This window comes from Limanda limanda, chromosome 5 (assembly GCF_963576545.1).
Source record: "Limanda limanda chromosome 5, fLimLim1.1, whole genome shotgun sequence".
NCBI classification, from domain to species: domain Eukaryota; kingdom Metazoa; phylum Chordata; class Actinopteri; order Pleuronectiformes; family Pleuronectidae; genus Limanda; species Limanda limanda.
In genome coordinates, this window is record NC_083640.1 from 28,322,232 (window position 1) to 28,345,092 (window position 22,861).

The 22,861-nt window shown below is 41.8% G+C and overlaps 1 protein-coding gene across 1 annotated transcript; it reads left to right on the forward strand.

Annotated features, from left to right (window-relative positions):
- Positions 1–8,580: 8,580 nt before the first annotated feature.
- On the forward strand, positions 8,581–13,231 carry LOC133002210 (Golgi-associated plant pathogenesis-related protein 1-like). The gene is made up of 7 exons (XM_061071975.1): positions 8,581–8,624; positions 8,804–8,865; positions 9,774–9,800; positions 9,975–10,178; positions 10,566–10,643; positions 10,905–11,054; positions 13,152–13,231. The coding sequence occupies exons 1-7, from the start codon at positions 8,581–8,583 to the stop codon at positions 13,229–13,231; spliced, it is 645 nt and encodes a 214-aa protein (XP_060927958.1).
- The last annotated feature ends 9,630 nt before the right edge of the window (positions 13,232–22,861 follow it).

A 22,861-nucleotide genomic window follows, 5' to 3' on the forward strand; every position in this document is an offset into this window, starting at 1 on the left:
ATTCTTGAATTTTTCATCACACATCATCCCAAATGTCACTAAACAGCTGGAAACGGGGAGATCAGCCTTTTTTGGAAGCATTGATTAAGATTTTTGACTTTTTCATCACATGTCAGCCCAAGTGTCAGAAAAGCGCTGGAAACAGGGAGATCTGCCTTTTTTTGGAAGAAAAGGTTATATTCTTGAATTTTTCATCACACATCATCCCAAATGTCACTAAACAGCTGGTAACGGGGAGATAAGCCTTTTTTGGAAGCATTGATTAAGATTTCTGACTTTTTCATCACATGTCAGCCCAAGTGTCAGAAAAGCGCTGGAAACAGGGAGATAAGCCTTTTTTGGAAGAAATGGTTAAATTCTTGAATTTTTCATCACACATCATCCCAAATGTCACTAAACAGCTGGAAACGGGGAGATAAGCCTTTTTTGGAAGCATTGATTAAGATTTCTGACTTTTTCATCACATGTCAGCCCAAGTGTCAAAAAAGCGCTGGAAACAGGGAGATCTGCCTTTTTTTGGAAGAAAAGGTTATATTCTTGAATTTTTCATCACACATCATCCCAAATGTCACTAAACAGCTGGAAACGGGGAGATAAGCCTTTTTTGGAAGCATTGATTAAGATTTCTGACTTTTTCATCACATGTCAGCCCAAGTGTCAGAAAAGCGCTGGAAACAGGGAGATAAGCCTTTTTTGGAAGAAATGGTTAAATTCTTGAATTTTTCATCACACATCATCCCAAATGTCACTAAACAGCTGGAAACGGGGAGATAAGCCTTTTTTGGAAGCAATGGTTAACATTTTGACTTTTTCATCAAATATCAGCTCCAGTGTCAGAAAAGCGCTGGAAACAGGGAGATCTGCCTTTTTTTGGAAGAAATGGTTAAATTCTTGAATTTTTCATCACACATCATCCCAAATGTCACTAAACAGCTGGAAACGGGGAGATAAGCCTTTTTTGGAAGCATTGATTAAGATTTCTGACTTTTTCATCACATGTCAGCCCAAGTGTCAGAAAAGCGCTGGAAACAGGGAGATAAGCCTTTTTTGGAAGAAATGGTTAAATTCTTGAATTTTTCATCACACATCATCCCAAATGTCACTAAACAGCTGGAAACGGGGAGATAAGCCTTTTTTGGAAGCAATGGTTAACATTTTGACTTTTTCATCACATATCAGCTCCAGTGTCAGAAAAGCGCTGGAAACAGGGAGATCTGCCTTTTTTTGGAAGAAAAGGTTAAATTCTTGAATTTTTCATCACACATCATCCCAAATGTCACTAAACAGCTGGAAACGGGGAGATAAGCCTTTTTTGGAAGAAATGGTTAACATTTTGACTTTTTCATCACATATCAGCTCCAGTGTCAGAAAAGCGCTGGAAACAGGGAGATCTGCCTTATTTTGGAAGAAAAGGTTAAATTCTTGAATTTTTCATCACACATCATCCCAAATGTCACTAAACAGCTGGAAACGGGGAGATAAGCCTTTTTTGGAAGCAATGGTTAACATTTTGACTTTTTCATCACATATCAGCTCCAGTGTCAGAAAAGCGCTGGAAACAGGGAGATCTGCCTTTTTTTGGAAGAAATGGTTAAATTCTTGAATTTTTCATCACACATCATCCCAAATGTCACTAAACAGCTGGAAACGGGGAGATAAGCCTTTTTTGGAAGCATTGATTAAGATTTCTGACTTTTTCATCACATGTCAGCCCAAGTGTCAGAAAAGCGCTGGAAACAGGGAGATCTGCCTTTTTTTGGAAGAAAAGGTTATATTCTTGAATTTTTCATCACACATCATCCCAAATGTCACTAAACAGCTGGAAACGGGGAGATAAGCCTTTTTTGGAAGCATTGATTAAGATTTCTGACTTTTTCATCACATGTCAGCCCAAGTGTCAGAAAAGCGCTGGAAACAGGGAGATAAGCCTTTTTTGGAAGAAATGGTTAAATTCTTGAATTTTTCATCACACATCATCCCAAATGTCACTAAACAGCTGGAAACGGGGAGATAAGCCTTTTTTGGAAGCAATGGTTAATATTTTGACTTTTTCATCACATATCAGCTCCAGTGTCAGAAAAGCGCAGGAAACAGGGAGATCTGCCTTATTTTGGAAGAAAAGGTTAAATTCTTGAATTTTTCATCACACATCATCCCAAATGTCACTAAACAGCTGGAAACGGGGAGATCAGCCTTTTTTGGAAGCATTGATTAAGATTTCTGACTTTTTCATCACATGTCAGCCCAAGTGTCAGAAAAGCGCTGGAAACAGGGAGATCTGCCTTTTTTTGGAAGAAAAGGTTATATTCTTGAATTTTTCATCACACATCATCCCAAATGTCACTAAACAGCTGGAAACGGGGAGATAAGCCTTTTTTGGAAGAAATGGTTAACATTTTGACTTTTTCATCACATATCAGCTCCAGTGTCAGAAAAGCGCTGGAAACAGGGAGATCTGCCTTATTTTGGAAGAAAGGGTTAAATTCTTGAATTTTTCATCACACATCATCCCAAATGTCACTAAACAGCTGGAAACGGGGAGATAAGCCTTTTTTGGAAGCAATGGTTAACATTTTGACTTTTTCATCACATATCAGCTCCAGTGTCAGAAAAGCGCTGGAAACAGGGAGATCTGCCTTTTTTTGGAAGAAATGGTTAAATTCTTGAATTTTTCATCACACATCATCCCAAATGTCACTAAACAGCTGGAAACGGGGAGATAAGCCTTTTTTGGAAGCATTGATTAAGATTTCTGACTTTTTCATCACATGTCAGCCCAAGTGTCAAAAAAGCGCTGGAAACAGGGAGATCTGCCTTTTTTTGGAAGAAAAGTTTATATTCTTGAATTTTTCATCACACATCATCCCAAATGTCACTAAACAGCTGGAAACGGGGAGATAAGCCTTTTTTGGAAGCAATGGTTAACATTTTGACTTTTTCATCACATATCAGCTCCAGTGTCAGAAAAGCGCTGGAAACAGGGAGATCTGCCTTTTTTTGGAAGAAATGGTTAAATTCTTGAATTTTTCATCACACATCATCCCAAATGTCACTAAACAGCTGGAAACGGGGAGATAAGCCTTTTTTGGAAGCATTGATTAAGATTTCTGACTTTTTCATCACATGTCAGCCCAAGTGTCAAAAAAGCGCTGGAAACAGGGAGATCTGCCTTTTTTTGGAAGAAAAGTTTATATTCTTGAATTTTTCATCACACATCATCCCAAATGTCACTAAACAGCTGGAAACGGGGAGATAAGCCTTTTTTGGAAGCATTGATTAAGATTTCTGACTTTTTCATCACATGTCAGCCCAAGTGTCAGAAAAGCGCTGGAAACAGGGAGATAAGCCTTTTTTGGAAGAAATGGTTAAATTCTTGAATTTTTCATCACACATCATCCCAAATGTCACTAAACAGCTGGAAACGGGGAGATAAGCCTTTTTTGGAAGCATTGATTAAGATTTCTGACTTTTTCATCACATGTCAGCCCAAGTGTCAGAAAAGCGCTGGAAACAGGGAGATAAGCCTTTTTTGGAAGAAATGGTTTAATTCTTGAATTTTTCATCACACATCATCCCAAATGTCACTAAACAGCTGGAAAGGGGGAGGTAAGCCTTTTTTGGAAGCAATGGTTAACATTTTGACTTTTTCATCACATATCAGCTCCAGTGTCAGAAAAGCGCTGGAAACAGGGAGATCTGCCTTTTTTTGGAAGAAAAGGTTAAATTCTTGAATTTTTCATCACACATCATCCCAAATGTCACTAAACAGCTGGAAACGGGGAGATAAGCCTTTTTTGGAAGCATTGATTAAGATTTCTGACTTTTTCATCACATGTCAGCACAAGTGTCAAAAAAGCGCTGGAAACAGGGAGATCTGCCTTTTTTTGGAAGAAAAGGTTATATTCTTGAATTTTTCATCACACATCATCCCAAATGTCACTAAACAGCTGGAAACGGGGAGATAAGCCTTTTTTGGAAGCATTGATTAAGATTTCTGACTTTTTCATCACATGTCAGCCCAAGTGTCAGAAAAGCGCTGGAAACAGGGAGATAAGCCTTTTTTGGAAGAAATGGTTAAATTCTTGAATTTTTCATCACACATCATCCCAAATGTCACTAAACAGCTGGAAACGGGGAGGTAAGCCTTTTTTGGAAGCAATGGTTAACATTTTGACTTTTTCATCACATATCAGCTCCAGTGTCAGAAAAGCGCTGGAAACAGGGAGATCTGCCTTTTTTGGAAGAAAAGGTTAAATTCTTGAATTTTTCATCACACATCATCCCAAATGTCACTAAACAGCTGGAAACGGGGAGATAAGCCTTTTTTGGAAGCATTGATTAAGATTTCTGACTTTTTCATCACATGTCAGCCCAAGTGTCAGAAAAGCGCTGGAAACAGGGAGATAAGCCTTTTTGGAAGAAATGGTTCAATTCTTGAATTTTTCATCACACATCATCCCAAATGTCACTAAACAGCTGGAAACGGGGAGATAAGCCTTTTTTGGAAGCAATGGTTAATATTTTGACTTTTTCATCACATATCAGCTCCAGTGTCAGAAAAGCGCTGGAAACAGGGAGATCTGCCTTTTTTTGGAAGAAAAGGTTAAATTCTTGAATTTTTCATCACACATCATCCCAAATGTCACTAAACAGCTGGAAACGGGGAGATAAGCCTTTTTTGGAAGCATTGATAAAGATTTCTGACTTTTTCATCACATGTCAGCCCAAGTGTCAGAAAAGCGCTGGAAACAGGGAGATAAGCCTTTTTTGGAAGAAATGGTTCAATTCTTGAATTTTTCATCACACATCATCCCAAATGTCACTAAACAGCTGGAAACGGGGAGATAAGCCTTTTTTGGAAGCAATGGTTAACATTTTGACTTTTTCATCACATATCAGCTCCTGTGTCAGAAAAGCGCTGGAAACAGGGAGATCTGCCTTTTTTTGGAAGAAAAGGTTAAATTCTTGAATTTTTCATCACACATCATCCCATATGTCACTAAACAGCTGGAAACGGGGAGATAAGCCTTTTTTGGAAGAAATGGTTAACATTTTGACTTTTTCATCACATATCAGCTACAGTGTCAGAAAAGCGCTGGAAACAGGGAGATCTGCCTTATTTTGGAAGAAAAGGTTAAATTCTTGAATTTTTCATCACACATCATCCCAAATGTCACTAAACAGCTGGAAACGGGGAGATAAGCCTTTTTTGGAAGCATTGATTAAGATTTCTGACTTTTTCATCACATGTCAGCCCAAGTGTCAGAAAAGCGCTGGAAACAGGGAGATAAGCCTTTTTTGGAAGAAATGGTTAAATTCTTGAATTTTTCATCACACATCATCCCAAATGTCACTAAACAGCTGGAAACGGGGAGATAAGCCTTTTTTGGAAGCATTGGTTAACATTTTGACTTTTTCATCACATATCAGCTCCAGTGTCAGAAAAGCGCTGGAAACAGGGAGATCTGCCTTTTTTTGGAAGAAAAGGTTAAATTCTTGAATTTTTCATCAAACATCATCCCAAATGTCACTAAACAGCTGGAAACGGGGAGATAAGCCTTTTTTGGAAGCATTGATTAAGATTTCTGACTTTTTCATCACATGTCAGCCCAAGTGTCAGAAAAGCGCTGGAAACAGGGAGATAAGCCTTTTTTGGAAGAAATGGTTAAATTCTTGAATTTTTCATCACACATCATCCCAAATGTCACTAAACAGCTGGAAACGGGGAGATAAGCCTTTTTTGGAAGCAATGGTTAACATTTTGACTTTTTCATCACATATCAGCTCCAGTGTCAGAAAAGCGCTGGAAACAGGGAGATCTGCCTTTTTTTGGAAGAAATGGTTAAATTCTTGAATTTTTCATCACACATCATCCCAAATGTCACTAAACAGCTGGAAACGGGGAGATAAGCCTTTTTTGGAAGCAATGGTTAACATTTTGACTTTTTCATCACATATCAGCTCCTGTGTCAGAAAAGCGCTGGAAACAGGGAGATCTGCCTTTTTTTGGAAGAAAAGGTTAAATTCTTGAATTTTTCATCACACATCATCCCAAATGTCACTAAACAGCTGGAAACGGGGAGATAAGCCTTTTTTGGAAGAAATGGTTAACATTTTGACTTTTTCATCACATATCAGCTACAGTGTCAGAAAAGCGCTGGAAACAGGGAGATCTGCCTTTTTTTGGAAGAAAAGGTTAAATTCTTGAATTTTTCATCAAACATCATCCCAAATGTCACTAAACAGCTGGAAACGGGGAGATAAGCCTTTTTTGGAAGCATTGATTAAGATTTCTGACTTTTTCATCACATGTCAGCCCAAGTGTCAGAAAAGCGCTGGAAACAGGGAGATAATGCCTTTTTTGGAAGAAATGGTTAAATTCTTGAATTTTTCATCACACATCATCCCAAATGTCACTAAACAGCTGGAAACGGGGAGATAAGCCTTTTTTGGAAGCAATGGTTAACATTTTGACTTTTTCATCACATATCAGCTCCAGTGTCAGAAAAGCGCTGGAAACAGGGAGATCTGCCTTTTTTTGGAAGAAATGGTTAAATTCTTGAATTTTTCATCACACATCATCCCAAATGTCACTAAACAGCTGGAAACGGGGAGATAAGCCTTTTTTGGAAGCAATGGTTAACATTTTGACTTTTTCATCACATATCAGCTCCTGTGTCAGAAAAGCGCTGGAAACAGGGAGATCTGCCTTTTTTTGGAAGAAAAGGTTAAATTCTTGAATTTTTCATCACACATCATCCCAAAGGTCACTAAACAGCTGGAAACGGGGAGATAAGCCTTTTTTGGAAGCAATGGTTAACATTTTGACTTTTTCATCACATATCAGCTACAGTGTCAGAAAAGCGCTGGAAACAGGGAGATCTGCCTTTTTTTGGAAGAAAAGGTTAAATTCTTGAATTTTTCATCAAACATCATCCCAAATGTCACTAAACAGCTGGAAACGGGGAGATAAGCCTTTTTTGGAAGCATTGATTAAGATTTCTGACTTTTTCATCACATGTCAGCCCAAGTGTCAGAAAAGCGCTGGAAACAGGGAGATAAGCCTTTTTTGGAAGAAATGGTTAAATTCTTGAATTTTTCATCACACATCATCCCAAATGTCACTAAACAGCTGGAAACGGGGAGATAAGCCTTTTTTGGAAGCAATGGTTAACATTTTGACTTTTTCATCACATATCAGCTCCAGTGTCAGAAAAGCGCTGGAAACAGGGAGATCTGCCTTTTTTTGGAAGAAATGCTTAAATTCTTGAATTTTTCATCACACATCATCCCAAATGTCACTAAACAGCTGGAAACGGGGAGATAAGCCTTTTTTGGAAGCAATGGTTAACATTTTGACTTTTTCATCACATATCAGCTCCTGTGTCAGAAAAGCGCTGGAAACAGGGAGATCTGCCTTTTTTTGGAAGAAAAGGTTAAATTCTTGAATTTTTCATCACACATCATCCCAAATGTCACTAAACAGCTGGAAACGGGGAGATAAGCCTTTTTTGGAAGAAATGGTTAACATTTTGACTTTTTCATCACATATCAGCTACAGTGTCAGAAAAGCGCTGGAAACAGGGAGATCTGCCTTATTTTGGAAGAAAAGGTTAAATTCTTGAATTTTTCATCACACATCATCCCAAATGTCACTAAACAGCTGGAAACGGGGAGATAAGCCTTTTTTGGAAGCATTGATTAAGATTTCTGACTTTTTCATCACATGTCAGCCCAAGTGTCAGAAAAGCGCTGGAAACAGGGAGATAAGCCTTTTTTGGATGGCACTAGCAAGTGCACCAGCCAGGAGGGAGTTACAATAGTGTAGGTGTGAGATGACAAGAGCCTGGACCGGGCCCTTCGCCTTCTGAGTGAGAAGGGGACGTGTTCTCCTTATGTTGTGCAGCATGTATCTACAGGAACAGGTTGTTACAGTTATATTCCCAGTAAGGGAGAGATTACTGTTGAGTGTCACACCCAGGTTCCTAGCAGTCTGGGTGGGGGCTACCATTGAATTGTCAAAGGTAATAATCAGTTCGTGGTTGGGACAGCCTTTCCCTGGAGGGAAAAGTAGTCCGGTCTTATCAAGTTTGATTTTGAAGTGGTGTGCAGTCATCCAATGAGACATGTCAGTCAGACAGGCAGACATTTTTACTTTGAATAAGTACATTTTGTTCATAAGGATTGATTATCTCCAAATAGGTACGAGTGACAATTATGTATATAACATGAAATACTTTCCTACTTGACTTAAGTAAATAATCCGAGGACTTCTTCCACTATGGTGTGTAATCGTTTCTCAGTCTTCTTGTAAACAAAATGTTGAGCTGAATGAAATAGTGAACAGATAAAAACTTACGACTAAACAGTAACAATGTTCTTTACAGCAATGTTCATTTGCATGTATTTTAAGAGCAAAGCTTGTGTCTCGTTGTTTGTGCTTTGGCCAATCAGCTGGTCTCGATGAAAAGAATGAAGACGTTACCCTGAGCATCACGTCAGGCCCTGCTGCTGTAGAGGAATCTTCTCCTGGTGTCACAGTTGCATCACAATGACAGCCGTTGAAGCAAGTTAGTCCAGATGTCTGTTCCTCCCACCGTCCCCCAGGCTTCATCGATGCCCATGTGAGCCTTGAAGCTCCTCAACGGGGCTACTGAATCCCAAAGTGATCTCACCTCATGGACCACACCTATAGGCTCCAAATGGTTGTCTGTTCTCTACATATACTGGCAATAATCAGAGCTGTCCTTGGAGCAACTTGCTGTGCTTTCACTGGTTGTGATCCTCTTTTTCTCCTGCACAGCTGTCCCAGTGCCTTGCAGCCTGGTCAAGACCGGAAAAGGATCAACTGCAGCCCCGGCAGGAGTCTGTTTCCAGAGTCAGTCTTCAGTTTGTCAGTGTTTGATGTAGGCCACAGCTTGTTAAAACCACCAGCAACTGTGTAAGATTGCTGTCAGATGGCAGGAAGGAAACTGTACTGCACCGGAGGAGACTTTTCCACAACCTGTGTGATAGAATCTCAACCACCTCAAGGCTTCGCTCATCTATTTTCTGTTTACATGTTTTCTTTGTGTGCAGCTCTTCAGTTGCTTCATTTATCCCTTGTATTGTATGGATCTATGGTGGTAACCAAGACTGAGCAGTATAACAGGTACTATCTGTTAATTAATAGTCATATGAACACATTTTCCATCTTTTAATTGAAATATATCATTTTTTAAGTACAGAGGAACCAAAAAAGGCCTTATTCATTATCACACGCTTCAAAACATTTCCCCCAAAAAAGAAGAACACAAAGTTTGACAAAAGCCTAAATTGCCTAAATTGCACTAATTTGTCTGTGGAATCCTGGATTAGAGAGACAACCACTCAATCAAGAGTGGTGCAGACGAGTAGCAAAAGTGGGCTATTCAACAAACAGCCACACTGTGCGCTGTGAGACATGAAAAAGGTTAAGTGGCTGCAGGGAAGTACCAGCAGGAAAGGGCTGGGGGTCGGTCTCCTCCTCCATACAGACAAGAGGAAGGAGCGGTGAGATCTGTGTTATAAATACTGGCTTTGAGACAGCAGACAGCAGTGTGTACACAGGACATTCCCTCAGATCTTAGGAACACAACCTGACGCAGGTGAGTGCTAGAGATTAGTTTGTGTAAGATACAGTAGATTTGTTTCAACCATCAGCCCATTGTGTCTGAGCACCTGCTGAGTGTTCCTTCAGATTATTGGATTTTATCTTTTAACTCTGTCCTCATTTGTTATGTTCTCCCTTTCAGCCCTCACAACCACAGACATAATGGCAGGTAAGTGACTAGGAACTATTAAGAAACAAAAACATCATCACTGTCGAGATCTTTGTCATCACAGGTCATAATTAATCCTGTCTGTACCCACGTGTGTGGACAGCCAGGCACAGTAATTGCTCATAGCATGTGTTTTTTTGTGTGCACTTAAAGTTGATACCTTCTTTTCTGCAGATGAAAGCTTTCAGAAGGAGTTCCTGGAGACTCACAATGCCTACAGGGCGATGCATGGTGCGCCGCCACTGACGCTCAGTAGCGACATGAATGATTCATCTCAGAAATGGGCCGATCACTTGGTGGAGCTCGGTACCTTAAAACAAAGCGATACAAAACATGGAGAGAACATCTACTACATGATGGGCTCCGGGGCCATGACAGGTGAGATTCACACAATCACATTCATTCAAACATTTTAAATAAGGAATATGACTATTCTAGACTGATCATTAAAACAACTTAATGAACAAGCATAATATCACACTCGGGGGATTTGGTGCTGCAGCCTCACTTACTGCAGTGTAACCAGCAGCTCCTGGGGGCTGAACTTAACAAGCTTTAAGACATTCCTTAGTCAGTTGTGTAACTTAATGGGACTTCTTTACTCACTATGCTGTTACACTATGTTTAGCATTTACCACTACACTGTAATTTTCTCTTACAGCATCTTAAGTTTGTCATAATGGCATTATCATCATTTTGTTTTTCAATCACATCATTGTAGTTTGTTCATATTGTGTTCTTTTTGTGCGTGTCTTTTCTCTTTAGGGAAAGGAGCTGTGGATGCGTGGTACAGTGAGATCAAAGACTACAACTGGAGCAGTCCTGGGTTCGGCATGAACACTGGTAAAACACATAACATCAGATGGGCTACATAGGGAGACAATGAATGAAGCCAGATTTGAAATGTGCGGGTGAAATATATATCACTTTCAGATAATTACTTTTTTTCTGTAATAATTCAATTCAGTAGAAAAGCAAAACATTTATACCGACCTTTACTTTTGAAATATTACTCATTTTATAAAACACTAGACACAACAATTTAAGTTAGAAACACATCACGACACATTTGTCCTCACTTCACTGCTGTGCTTCTTCTCGCAGGGCATTTTACTCAGGTGGTTTGGAAAGAAACCACTAAACTGGGCGTGGGTGTCGCCTCTGTTGGTGGCAAGGTTTATGTGGTCGCCCAATATTCTCCACCTGGCAACATGAACATGCCGGGATACTTCGAGAAAAACGTCCTTGAGAAAGGTAAGAAATTACCAAATTACGTATCTGTCAACCCTCGACCACTGGTAATCACTCTATTACTTTAGTTTTACTGTTTGTCCACTAAATATTGTATTTTTCTCACACTAAATGTATTTGACCACACTATCATTTATTTTTACTTTGAAGATTCCAGTTTTACATAAAAAACACATGATACACTTCTATAAAAAAATTCATTCATGTATTATTTTATGTATTAATGTGTGATATATAATAGCATTCAAATACAGCATTCATCTAATATATTTACTGTATATGCAAAGGAGTCAGTTTCTAGTTACTTTAGGAATGTTAATCACACTTTGCTTCACAAACTTATGATCTTTTACTCATATATAAATATTCTAAATGCAGTCATTTGACTTGTAAATTAGTATATTTAAACTGCCACTTTTTAAAACTGCAGACACATAATGAGCCAGTTTTGGTTTGAAAAACACACAGAGGAATGCTGCAGCACTGGATTTATAAAAGAATCGGGATATCTTAGATGTGGTTCACTTTTAGTGAGCAGAAACTCATTGTACATCATAACAAACCAGTTATGTTGGATCCAAATCTTCTTGAAGTGTGATGAACTGATCAAGAAAAGTTTTTTTAATGTGCTTGATGCAACAGCTATTAGAGGATTATCTCCTGCTCACACTATGTTAGGTATACAAGGACAGATTTGTGGGTAATCCAGCAGGTTTAAATTGTTCCTATGTATTTTCCTGCAGCAGCAGCAACAGTCGTGTGTTTCAGGTGATTCGGCTTAAGTTTAACAAATTACTTTTACGGGTAGTGGACGAATGGGGAAAGCAACAGGCAGCAGCCCCAGTTGGGATTCTGACAAAAGCCAAAGGAAACGTTGCACACTGCTTGCTCCATGTTGTCAATGAAAAATTAAAGCTTGTCTTATCAAATTGTTTTGATTGAGAATGCTTTTAGGTGTAATTTCAACAACTGATTTAATATCTTCAAAATTAACACAATAAAACGGGCCTTCTCCAGATTGAGCTAAATTGACAGACAGTGTGAAGTTCCAAAATGTACCACGAGGTAGAAGCATAATACAACTAATCGTCTCCCCTCTCTTCATGTTGGATAAATAAAAAAACTGAAATGGTTGTTTTCACATAAATCTGCAACTCAAGGAAAGATCTATGCTTCATATTAGTAGCTAGTGACTACAGTTCCCTTTAAACTATTTTCATAAAGTTTCATTAAGTGAAGCCAAGAGACATGAAACCAGCTATACAGACCTTTCAGAATCAGTTTTTGATGTCAAATAAATATGAAGGATCTCAGTATTTCAGAGTAACATAATGTTCACATACAATTAGTAGACTACAGCCACCATAGTCTTATTTATTCTGCTTCAGCTGATGTATTATCAGTAGGAATAGGGACATAAATGCATGTACTCTGTGTTTGCCCAGATGTGGGGAGCGGGACGGCCTGATCCGAGCAAAAGGCGTGACCTGCTGGATTTCAATTAGGGAACAATAATCTACACTAGTGAGTGTACTTTCATCATCAGTATCTTCCAGAGTATAATCTCTCAGATACTCTGGGGTTTTACGCTCTCTGGTGGGATATCTCCCACTGTCTGAGGCATGTGACGTCACCCTGTGTTTTCTCAGGTGGATCTCATCCCACATGTTCGAGTCTGTCAGTAACGGTGGAAGAAGGTGAAGACGTGAGTCTTTGGTGTGGACTTGTTGTTCCCTCGGTCAACTTGAGGAATTACACGGTGGAAGTTACAAGAACTGACCCCAGGCAGTTCGTCCTCCTGTATCGAGACAGAAGAGTCCTCCTTGATGTCCAGATGGAGCAGTACAGACACAGAACCACACTGGACCTCAGAGGCCTGATCAGTGGAAACGTCTCAGTGCAGATCTCCTCTGTGAAGATGTCTGACAGAGGAGATTACACATGTTTGATCCCCAGACTGAAACCCAGGTGCATCATCACCCTGCATGTCGGTAAGGATCCTGAACTCATGTCTGTACGGCACAGTGGACAAACGGCAGATTGTGAGTGAACGTGTGATGTGAGAAAGTGCTCAACCTGTTTGTATCTCATGTGAAACAGTGGAACAGAGGAACCACGTCAGTGCTGCGCCTCGTCTGGAGAACATCTCCACATCCAACCAGCCGGGGAAAGGTATCTGACTTATTATCCACTAGAAAACTGGAGTCGTGCCTTTTATTCACTTTCCACTTCATCCTCTGTTCTTCTGTGTTTGAGTCCAGAGCAGTAAACCACAGAGGAACTTGCAGAATGAGTCACTGTCATGTTGGTGAAAAGAAGATTCATCTCCTCTCTGTTTGCCTTCACTCCTGCAGGTGCTGTTGCAGCCATTGTTGTTGCTGTGGTCCTCTGTGTTCTTCTTCCTCTTGGTGCTCTCCTGTTGGTGGACTTCATCAGACTGAGAAGTGGAAGAAACAGTAAGTGACCATTTCTGCTCTGTAGCATTTCACTTTCAGTGCATTTACTCCAGTTTAGATGGAGCTTTTAACAAGTGTCTCAAAACCACTTTCAGGTCTCACAGGGAATTGTGTGACGAGATGCAGAGGACAACAGGACCAAGATCCCTTCACTGGTTACCATGTTGCAACCGGATCGGGTCCAGTCTACATCCAGGACCTAGTCCAACCGGATGAAAGGAGAGGGACAGGCCCCTGTGAGCTGCGAGCAGAGACGTCCCCTCACTTGGAGCATTACAGAGAGATTATCTAACTGAATGAAGTTGATGATGAAATGAAACGACTTCTATAACAAATGTTCACTGCTGTTAACACTTTAAAAGTTTGTATTAGATATACGTGATGAAGTGTCTGCTTAACCTCTGATATTAAAATGTTGAAGCCACACTTCATGTGATTGAACCGTTTATTTGTTTATCACAAGTACTGAGGACATTGTACATGGACCTTTTCCTTATAAATATCTAATCTCCCCTTCCTATCTAAAATCTTAGAAAAAGTTGTAGCCAATCAGCTGTGTGAGTTTCTCCAGGAAAATAATATATATTAAGACTTTCAGTCTGGGTTTAGAACCAATCACAGCAGAGACAGCCCTGGCAAAAGTCACTAATGACCTTCTAATAGCTTCAGATCAGGGACTTGTGTCTGTCCTCGTTCTGTTAGATCTCAGTGCAGCATTCCACACAATTGACCATCAAATTTTATTAGAGAGACTAAAACAGTTAATTAACATTAAAGGAACCGCCCTAAACTGGTTTAAATCTTATTTTTCTGATCGCTCCCAATTCGTTCAAATCAATGATGAGTCATCTATGCACACCAAAGTTAACCATGGTGTCCCACAGGGGTCTGTGCTCGGCCCAATTTTATTCTCATTATATATGCTTCCACTAGGAAACATTATCAGGACACACTCGGTAAATTTCCACTGCTATGCGGATGACACCCAGTTATATTTGTCAATAAAACCTGATCAAAGTAATCAATTAACTAAACTTCGAGCATGTCTCAAGGACATAAAAACCTGGATGACCCGCAATTTTCTCTTATTAAACTCAGATAAAACAGAGGTTATAATACTCGGCCCTAAACACCTTAGAGATACATTATCTAATGATATAGCTGCGCTAGATGACATTGCCCTTGCTTCCAATGACACAGTCAGGAACTTGGGAGTGATCTTCGATCCTGATTTGTCCTTTAATAGTCACTTAAAAGTAATTTCTAGGACCGCGTTTTTCCACTTGCGTAATATCTCAAAAATCAGACATGTCCTTTCGCAAAAAGATGCAGAAAAACTAGTCCACGCCTTTGTTACATCGAGACTGGACTACTGTAATTCACTATTATCAGGCTCCAGCAGCAAGTCGTTAAAGACTCTGCAGCTGGTCCAAAATGCCGCAGCACGTGTCCTGATGAGAACTAAGAAAAGAGAGCACATTTCTCCAGTATTAGCATCACTACACTGGCTTCCTGTTAAATCTAGAATAGAATTAAAAATTCTCCTCCTCACCTTCAAGGCCCTTAATGATATGGCACCTCTTTACCTTAAAGAGATGTTAGTTCCATATCAACCTACTAGAGCACTCCGATCCCAGAACTCAGGTTTACTTGTTGTCCCTAAAGTCTCTAAAAGTAGAGTAGGAGCCAGAGCTTTTAGCCATCAAGCCCCACTCCTGTGGAATAATCTCTCACTTTCAGTTAGGGAAGCAGACACGCTCTGTTCGTTTAAAAGTAGACTCAAAACCTTCCTTTTTGATAAAGCTTATAGTTAGAGCTAATTAGTGCGATGTTCCAAAATTGATTAAATGGCAAAAACCCCTGATGATGCTAAGACGCACAGGGAATTTATGACACAAGACACACGGAGCTTCTCTTTCCTGCTTCTCCTTCCTTTTCTCCATATTTATCACATCAAGATAATTCTTATCTGATCAGTACATGTTACTAACTTGACCCCATTTCCTGGAGTTTCTGTGCCTTAGCGCCCGCGGATGCAGGGCCACAGCTGTGGCCGCACCATGGATTATGATTGTGGATCGCGTGTCAGAGGTCGCAATGGTGGATCCAGTTCGGTGGATTCTGTATCGTGCCAGCTGATCGTCGTTGTAATGGAGGATCCTTTGTCGCGTTGGCATCGGATGATGAGGGACCACGACCGAGGCGGCAGCTGATAATGGATTCTAACTGGCGGCGGTGGACAATGACTGTGGATTACAGTGGATCTCATCCTGATGCTGGATCGTGGTCTTGCTGGCTGCTGGCCAGAGACTGTGATTGCAGCGGGACTGCCTGACACATAGTATTGAAAAATGTTTAGCCTCATCGATGCTGCTAAAAATCCTGATGATGTTTTCTTACACTTGACATCTATTGCACTTCTGTCCGTCCTGAGAGAGGGATCCCTCACATGTGGCTCTCTCTGAGGTTTCTACATATTTTTACCTGTGAAAAAGGTTTTTAGTAGTTTTTCCTTACTCTTGCTGAGGGTTAAGGACAGAGGATGTCACACAATGTTAAAGCCCTATGAGACGAATTGTTATTTGTGAATGTGGGCTATACAAATAAAACTTTATTGATTGATTGATTGATAAATAAAACAGGACACTTTGGTGAATTAAGGTTTTCAGTCATCAAATGTTGTCTTTCTGACCCTGATATCGAGGTGTTTGTTAGTGAGGTGGAGGTGGAGAACCATATGGGACAGCAGTGATGTCAGTAATAAAGAGAATACACTGGTCCTCTGCCGCTGCTGTGGATAACAGAATGTGTGAGATCAGAAATCGATGAACCCTCGCTTCCTCCTCGTCCGCAGTCACACATCGAGCAGAACCCCGCACCAGTGTCACGGCAGTATTTATTTATTTAGAGCATCGGATCGATTCCCTCACATCAGTGGATCCTCACCTCTTCTGGGATATAATTTGGAAAGTTTCTTCATTTCATGAAAGTGATCTCCTGTGCGCTCTGTGCACTGTGCGCCTGATGGCACAGTCCCGTTCACTGCAGGGATTCGATGATACACGCACAGTGTTATAAGATATAATTAATAAAACCTATTAATGACTCGGCTCTGTAACTCCGCTGTTGAATGGAATCTCAACGTAATTTGCTGTAAGTTGTTTCATATATTTTTTAATTAAAAGGTGCGCGTGGAACAGATATTGTTTGCGAGCAAAACTAAGCTGTTGGTTTTAATGTAAATGATGAATTGGATCAATAATCTGCTTCAGTTCACCACCTCACGTCTGCGTAATGTTCGGTCGGAGCGAACCAGCGCGTGTCCGCGGCTCTGGAGAGCGACGCTCAGAGACAGAGGAAGACGGAGCGGGTCTAACAGCCGAGTGGTGGTGTCTGCTGCTTCTGCTTCAGAGGAGAGGAGCGGAAAGAGGATTGATATCAACACACTGAGGTCACAACACTTCATGTCGGACATGGTGACCCGAGCTGAGAGACTGACACGGGAAGCACAGAGAAAAGAGACTATAATGATTGCATTTGAAAGAAAGGTGTCTCCACAGGAAGTAGACTTTGGATTCGTGAAATATAGAATTCGGGAGTTCGTACCACACCGGGCTGGAACATCACCAACAGATGTTACGAGACTTTACACGGATCCGTTCTGACCGGCAGTCTGACTGGCAGCAGTGCGCGTCCCGCCGGGTTCACGCCCGCTCTCATGGAACTCAGTGGCGCTGTTCACTTCGGCTGTGATCGCGCTCAGCACCGATGCTTTCCGCGTCAGGTCTTTTCTCTTCGGGTTGTCGCCAGATGCGGAAGCGTTGCGTAGCTCTGTGACGCACAGCAGCCGGGCTGTTCACAAGAGACTTGCATTGCTCCGCGCCCGTCAGCCCGTGATTCTGCTTTCTCCGCGGGTTGTATATGTTCCGTTCAATGTAGGGGTTCGGGGTAAATGATGATGGTCTTCATAGCACCCCCTCCCCCCCTCTCTTTCTCTGTCTGTCGGCTTGTGTGCTTGTAGTGGCGGGGCTGAGGACACATTTAATCATGTGAGGGGGAAAACTCGGGGAAACTGAGACTCCAGGAGAACAGCAGGGAACGCAAAAGTACGGGACACATATTTGATAATTTATATATAAAATGTCATTGTTATCGTTTTAATTAATTTCCCAGTGTGTTTCCCCGAGCGATGCGCAGAAACCATCGGTGCAGAGCGCGAGGCGCAGCCCCGAGCGAACCTGGTCGCCTCCTTTCCGCTCCCATGTTACTCAGATCAGATGTGATGTTCACATCGTCGCGATGCGCCGCCTGTCGCAGAGGGTTCCAACACAGTTGAACAGTTTACTTTCGATATTGGTCGGTCCACCGCTAAATGGTGCGAGTCACCGGTCTGTCACGTTTGAGTTTCTGCCTCTAGGAAGGTTGGCAAAACTGAAGTGATCTGATTTGCCGAATGTGAGTCGAGGGAGGGCCCTATACAAATCCCGAAGTGTAAATCCCGATCATGACACACCCCCTCTACGGCTATAAAGGCTGCACTCTGCAGTCTGTCAGTGCAGGACATCAGCTCCTGTGGGAACACGCGAGCAAAGCGATGATGGAAGCGACACTGACAACACAAACCACCTGAAGGGAGCAACCTGAACTGACCTTATACTGAAGTTAAAGGAACCAAAAGACATGTTCCTAACCTGACTCCTCATCCAGAAACAGGAGAAAACATGGGTTCAACTCAAATGATACCCACCCCCCAAACCGGGCTGGGACATCAACAACAGATCTCAAGACACTTTACAAGGAACAGTTCTGACTGGCAGTCTGACTTTTTGTAACGTGATGATTTTCACGGAGACTTGGCTCGATCCCGGACTCTGCCATGGTTCCCGAGGGGGTCTCCATTCAGCGCCAGGACCGGACAACAAACTCGGGGAAGGGCAAGGGAGGAGGTGTCTGCTGCATGGAGAACAATGTGTGGCGCTCAGATGTGGAGATTATTTATTCGGGATGTTCTCCGGACCAGGAGCAGCTCGTGATCAGATGCCGACCTTATTTCATCCCCAGGGAGTTTACATCTGTCGTAATAACAGCGGTGCACATTCCGCCACATGCCGACATCAGGCCCTGGACGAGCTGCATGCAGTTATCGACAGGACCGAGACATCCCGGCCCGAGGCTGCGTGTATGGTGGCCGGTGATTTTAACAACGGCAAGATGAGGAAAGTCCTGCAGAGATACCATCAGCTCATCAGCTGTCCTACGCGGGGTGCGAACACACTCGACCATGTTCACACTCCCTTCGGGGATGCGTATAAGCTATGAAGACCATCATCACCATTGAACGAAGCAAACAACATCCAGCGGAGGAAGCAGAATCACTGGCTGACCGGCGCGGAGAAATGCGCGTTCGATGTGAACACAGCGATCATTGCTGCCGGTCAGAACTGTTCCTTGTAAAGTGTCTTGAGATCTGTTGTTGATGTCCCAGCCCGGTTTGGGGGGTGGGTATCATTTGAGTTGAACCCATGTTTTCTCCTGTTTCTGGATGAGGAGTCAGGTTAGGAACATGTCTTTTGGTTCCTTTAACTTCAGTATAGGTCAGTTCAGGTTGCTCCCTTCAGGTGGTTTGTGTTTGCTCTTTTGCTGTTCGCCCCCCTGAAGCTAAAGAGTTAACCACGGGGACATTCTGGGACCGATCCCATCAGTGTCGCTTCCATCATCGCTTTGCTCGCGTGTTCCCACAGGAGCTGATGTCCTGCGCGGATGCAACTTCCGTCCGTCCGCTCGCTTTATTCGATCCGTAGACCGGCGGCGAGGACATCGCGTAAAACCCACAGCGCGACGCGGACTGCTACAGTGTAATGTCTGCACTGTAAACAATTGTCATGTGATTTACTTGTCTGTTTATTATTGTTTTAAATGAAATTCAACATAATCTCAAATACTGTACAATGTAATTTAATGTAATAGCAGCATGATGACAGTCAGTTCCTGAAAATTAAAATCCTCTTTAACAAAACCTTGCTTCCCTGTGTTGATGTGATATTGTGAAAAACGTATACTGAATGATTACAGTTAATGAAGTGCAGCAACTGAAATACTTGCTGGTTTTCTTGATAGAAACAAAGTTGTCTATTACAGATGTAGATTTCAGAACATGACAGTTATCAGTCTGTTCATTACATGTGATAAAACTAATGAACCTTGTAAAGCACTTGGAGAAATGATGCATCTGGACACTGCAAGAATTAGGACAAAACATAAATCCCACAAAGAGAATCTATAACACGTGATAATGAAATATAAAATGAATGATTCCTTTCTTTATTCATTTTGAATGGTCCTGGTAAAATAAGAGTGCATCTATCAGACGAATCTCTATTAAAACTATATATTAACAACACAATGGTAGGATATATTAAAAATTCAAGATTCAAGCTTTTTTATTATCAAATGCACAACAATAACATTAAGCAGTCGCTGGCAATGAAATGCTTGAGTCACAGGCTCTCTTCTAGCAATGATCAAGTAAAAAATAAAAATAAAATAGAAATAGTACAAAATAGAATAAAATAGAATATCAAAAATTTTAAATAGAAAATAAAATGTATTTCCCGAGTCCCACAAACGGCTCTTGCTCCTCTTGACTCAGAAGAAGCAGCAGACCACAGGCATCTGAAATTAGAGGTTGCATAGAAATACAGTCTCTGATATATTATGTCAAGTGTTTAAGAAGTTAGGGTTGAAAATACGTCCGAAAAAATCTACTCAATACTTGTGTTAAACAAACAAACTGTTCAATCACATGAACTTTGGCTTCTAAATTTAAATATCAGAGGTCACGTTGTAACAATTCACCTTGCTGTAAAGGGGACATTACATCCGCTCTTCTAAAGGAGCACGGGTGGATCTGTCACGCATCTGCCGCCTGAACATCTTACAACAAACGAATGAACATAAACAAATATATATCATAACGAAATTGTAACAATTGTAATGATTGTGTTCCTTCAATTAAGTCAGGTCCAGGGATCTGAAGAGCCGGCTGCAGGTCCTGTTCTCTCGCTAAGATTCTCACTGATCTGGAGCTGATGTCCTGTGCAGATAAAACTGCAGAGTGCAACCTTTTATCCTCGAAATGTTCGGGATTTACACTGACCGGGATTTGTATAAGGCCCTCCCTCGACCCACATTCGGCAAATCAGATCACTTCAGTTTTGCCCACTTTCCTAGAGGCAGAAACTCAAACGTGACAGACCGGTGACTCACAACATTCAGAGGTGGACCGACCAATATCAAAAGTAAACTGTTCAACTGTGTTGGAACCCTCTGCGACAGGCGGCGCATCGCGACGATGTGAACATCACATCTGATCTGAGTAACATGGGAGCGGAAAGGAGGCGACAAGGTTCGCTCGGGGCAACACACTGGGAAATGATTTTAAACGATATTAATGGCATATTATGTATAAATGATCAAATATGTGTCCCGTACTCAAGATCTCACACATTCTGTTATCCACAGCAGCGGCAGAGGACCAGTGTATTCTCTTTATTACTGACATCACTGCTGTCCCATATGGTTCTCCACCTCCACCTCACTAACAAACACCTCGATGTCAGGGTCAGAAAGACAACATTTGATGACTGAAAACCTTAATTCACCAAAGTGTCCTGTTTTATTTATAAGGAAAAGGTCCATGTACAATGTCCTCAGTACTTGTGATTGTCAGGACCGGCAGAAATGGCAGGCGTGGACCCAATAGCAACGACACAGAAGCAGACTAGGATTAAGCAAAGTTCTTGGTTTATTACGAAGCAGAGGTCAAGATCCAGGCAGGCAGTCCGAAGCAAACAGAACCAGTAGGGAGTAGGCGACAGAGGAATCCAGAAAACAGAGCCGAGGTCAGGAGCCAGGTGGTCAGTCCAAAGGCAAACAATGTCCGACAGGGAGTAGGCGAGAGAGAGGTCCAGAGAACAGGCAGGTAGATAACAAGGAGGTCAGGCAGGCGATAAGTAAGGTAGGTAAACGCTGGAAGGTAAGGTACGAAACACTAACGATCTGGCAGAGGACAAAGGAAACTGGCAGGCAGATATACTGGTGGTAACTAATGAGTCGATTGGAGACAGGTGCGTATGTGGGTGGAGCCGGTGTGGAAGTGCAGAGCAGGAGAGGAGTGGCTGACTCTGAAACGACACAGGGATTAGTATTTGGAAATCTGACAAGTAGAAACATTAATAGGAAGGTTAATTTGTGACAGTGATAAACAAATAAACGGTTCAATCACAAGTGTGGCTTCAACATTTTAATATCAGAGGTTAAGCAGACACTTCATCACGTATATCTAATACAAACTTTTAAAGTGTTAACAGCAGTGAACATTTGTTATAGAAGTCGTTTCATTTCATCATCAACTTCATTCAGTTAGATAATCTCTCTGTAATGCTCCAAGTGAGGGGACGTCTCTGCTCGCAGCTCACAGGGGCCTGTCCCTCTCCTTTCATCCGGTTGGACCAGGTCCTGGAAGTAGACTGGACCCGATCCGGTTGCAACATGGTAACCAGTGAAGGGATCTTGGTCCTGTTGTCCTCTGCATCTCGTCACACAATTCCCTGTGAGAACTGAAAGTGGTTTTGAGACACTTGTTAAAAGCTCCATCTAAACTGGAGTAAATGCACTGAAAGTGAAATGCTACAGAGCAGAAATGGTCACTTACTGTTTCTTCCACTTCTCAGTCTGATGAAGTCCACCAACAGGAGAGCACCAAGAGGAAGAAGAACACAGAGGACCACAGCAACAACAATGGCTGCAACAGCACCTGCAGGAGTGAAGGCAAACAGAGAGGAGATGAATCTTCTTTTCACCAACATGACAGTGACTCATTCTGCAAGTTCCTCTGTGGTTTACTGCTCTGGACTCAAACACAGAAGAACAGAGGATGAAGTGGAAAGTGAATAAAAGGCACGACTCCAGTTTTCTAGTGGATAATAAGTCAGATACCTTTCCCCGGCTGGTTGGATGTGGAGATGTTCTCCAGACGAGGCGCAGCACTGACGTGGTTCCTCTGTTCCACTGTGTCACATGAGATACAAACAGGTTGAGCACTTTCTCACATCACACGTTCACTCACAATCTGCCGTTTGTCCACTGTGCCGTACAGACATGAGTTCAGGATCCTTACCGACATGCAGGGTGATGATGCACCTGGGTTTCAGTCTGGGGATCAAACATGTGTAATCTCCTCTGTCAGACATCTTCACAGAGGAGATCTGCACTGAGACGTTTCCACTGATCAGGCCTCTGAGGTCCAGTGTGGTTCTGTGTCTGTACTGCTCCATCTGGACATCAAGGAGGACT

Coding starts and splice junctions, on each gene's coding strand:
- LOC133002210 (XM_061071975.1), top strand. CDS start 8,581: ATGTCTGTTCCTCCCACCGTCCCCCAGGCTTCATCGATGCCCAT. Junction 9,801..9,974: donor AACCACAGACATAATGGCAG/GTAAGTGACTAG, acceptor TCTTTTCTGCAG/ATGAAAGCTTTCAGAAGGAG. Junction 11,055..13,151: donor GAAAAACGTCCTTGAGAAAG/GTAAGAAATTAC, acceptor CATGTGAAACAG/TGGAACAGAGGAACCACGTC.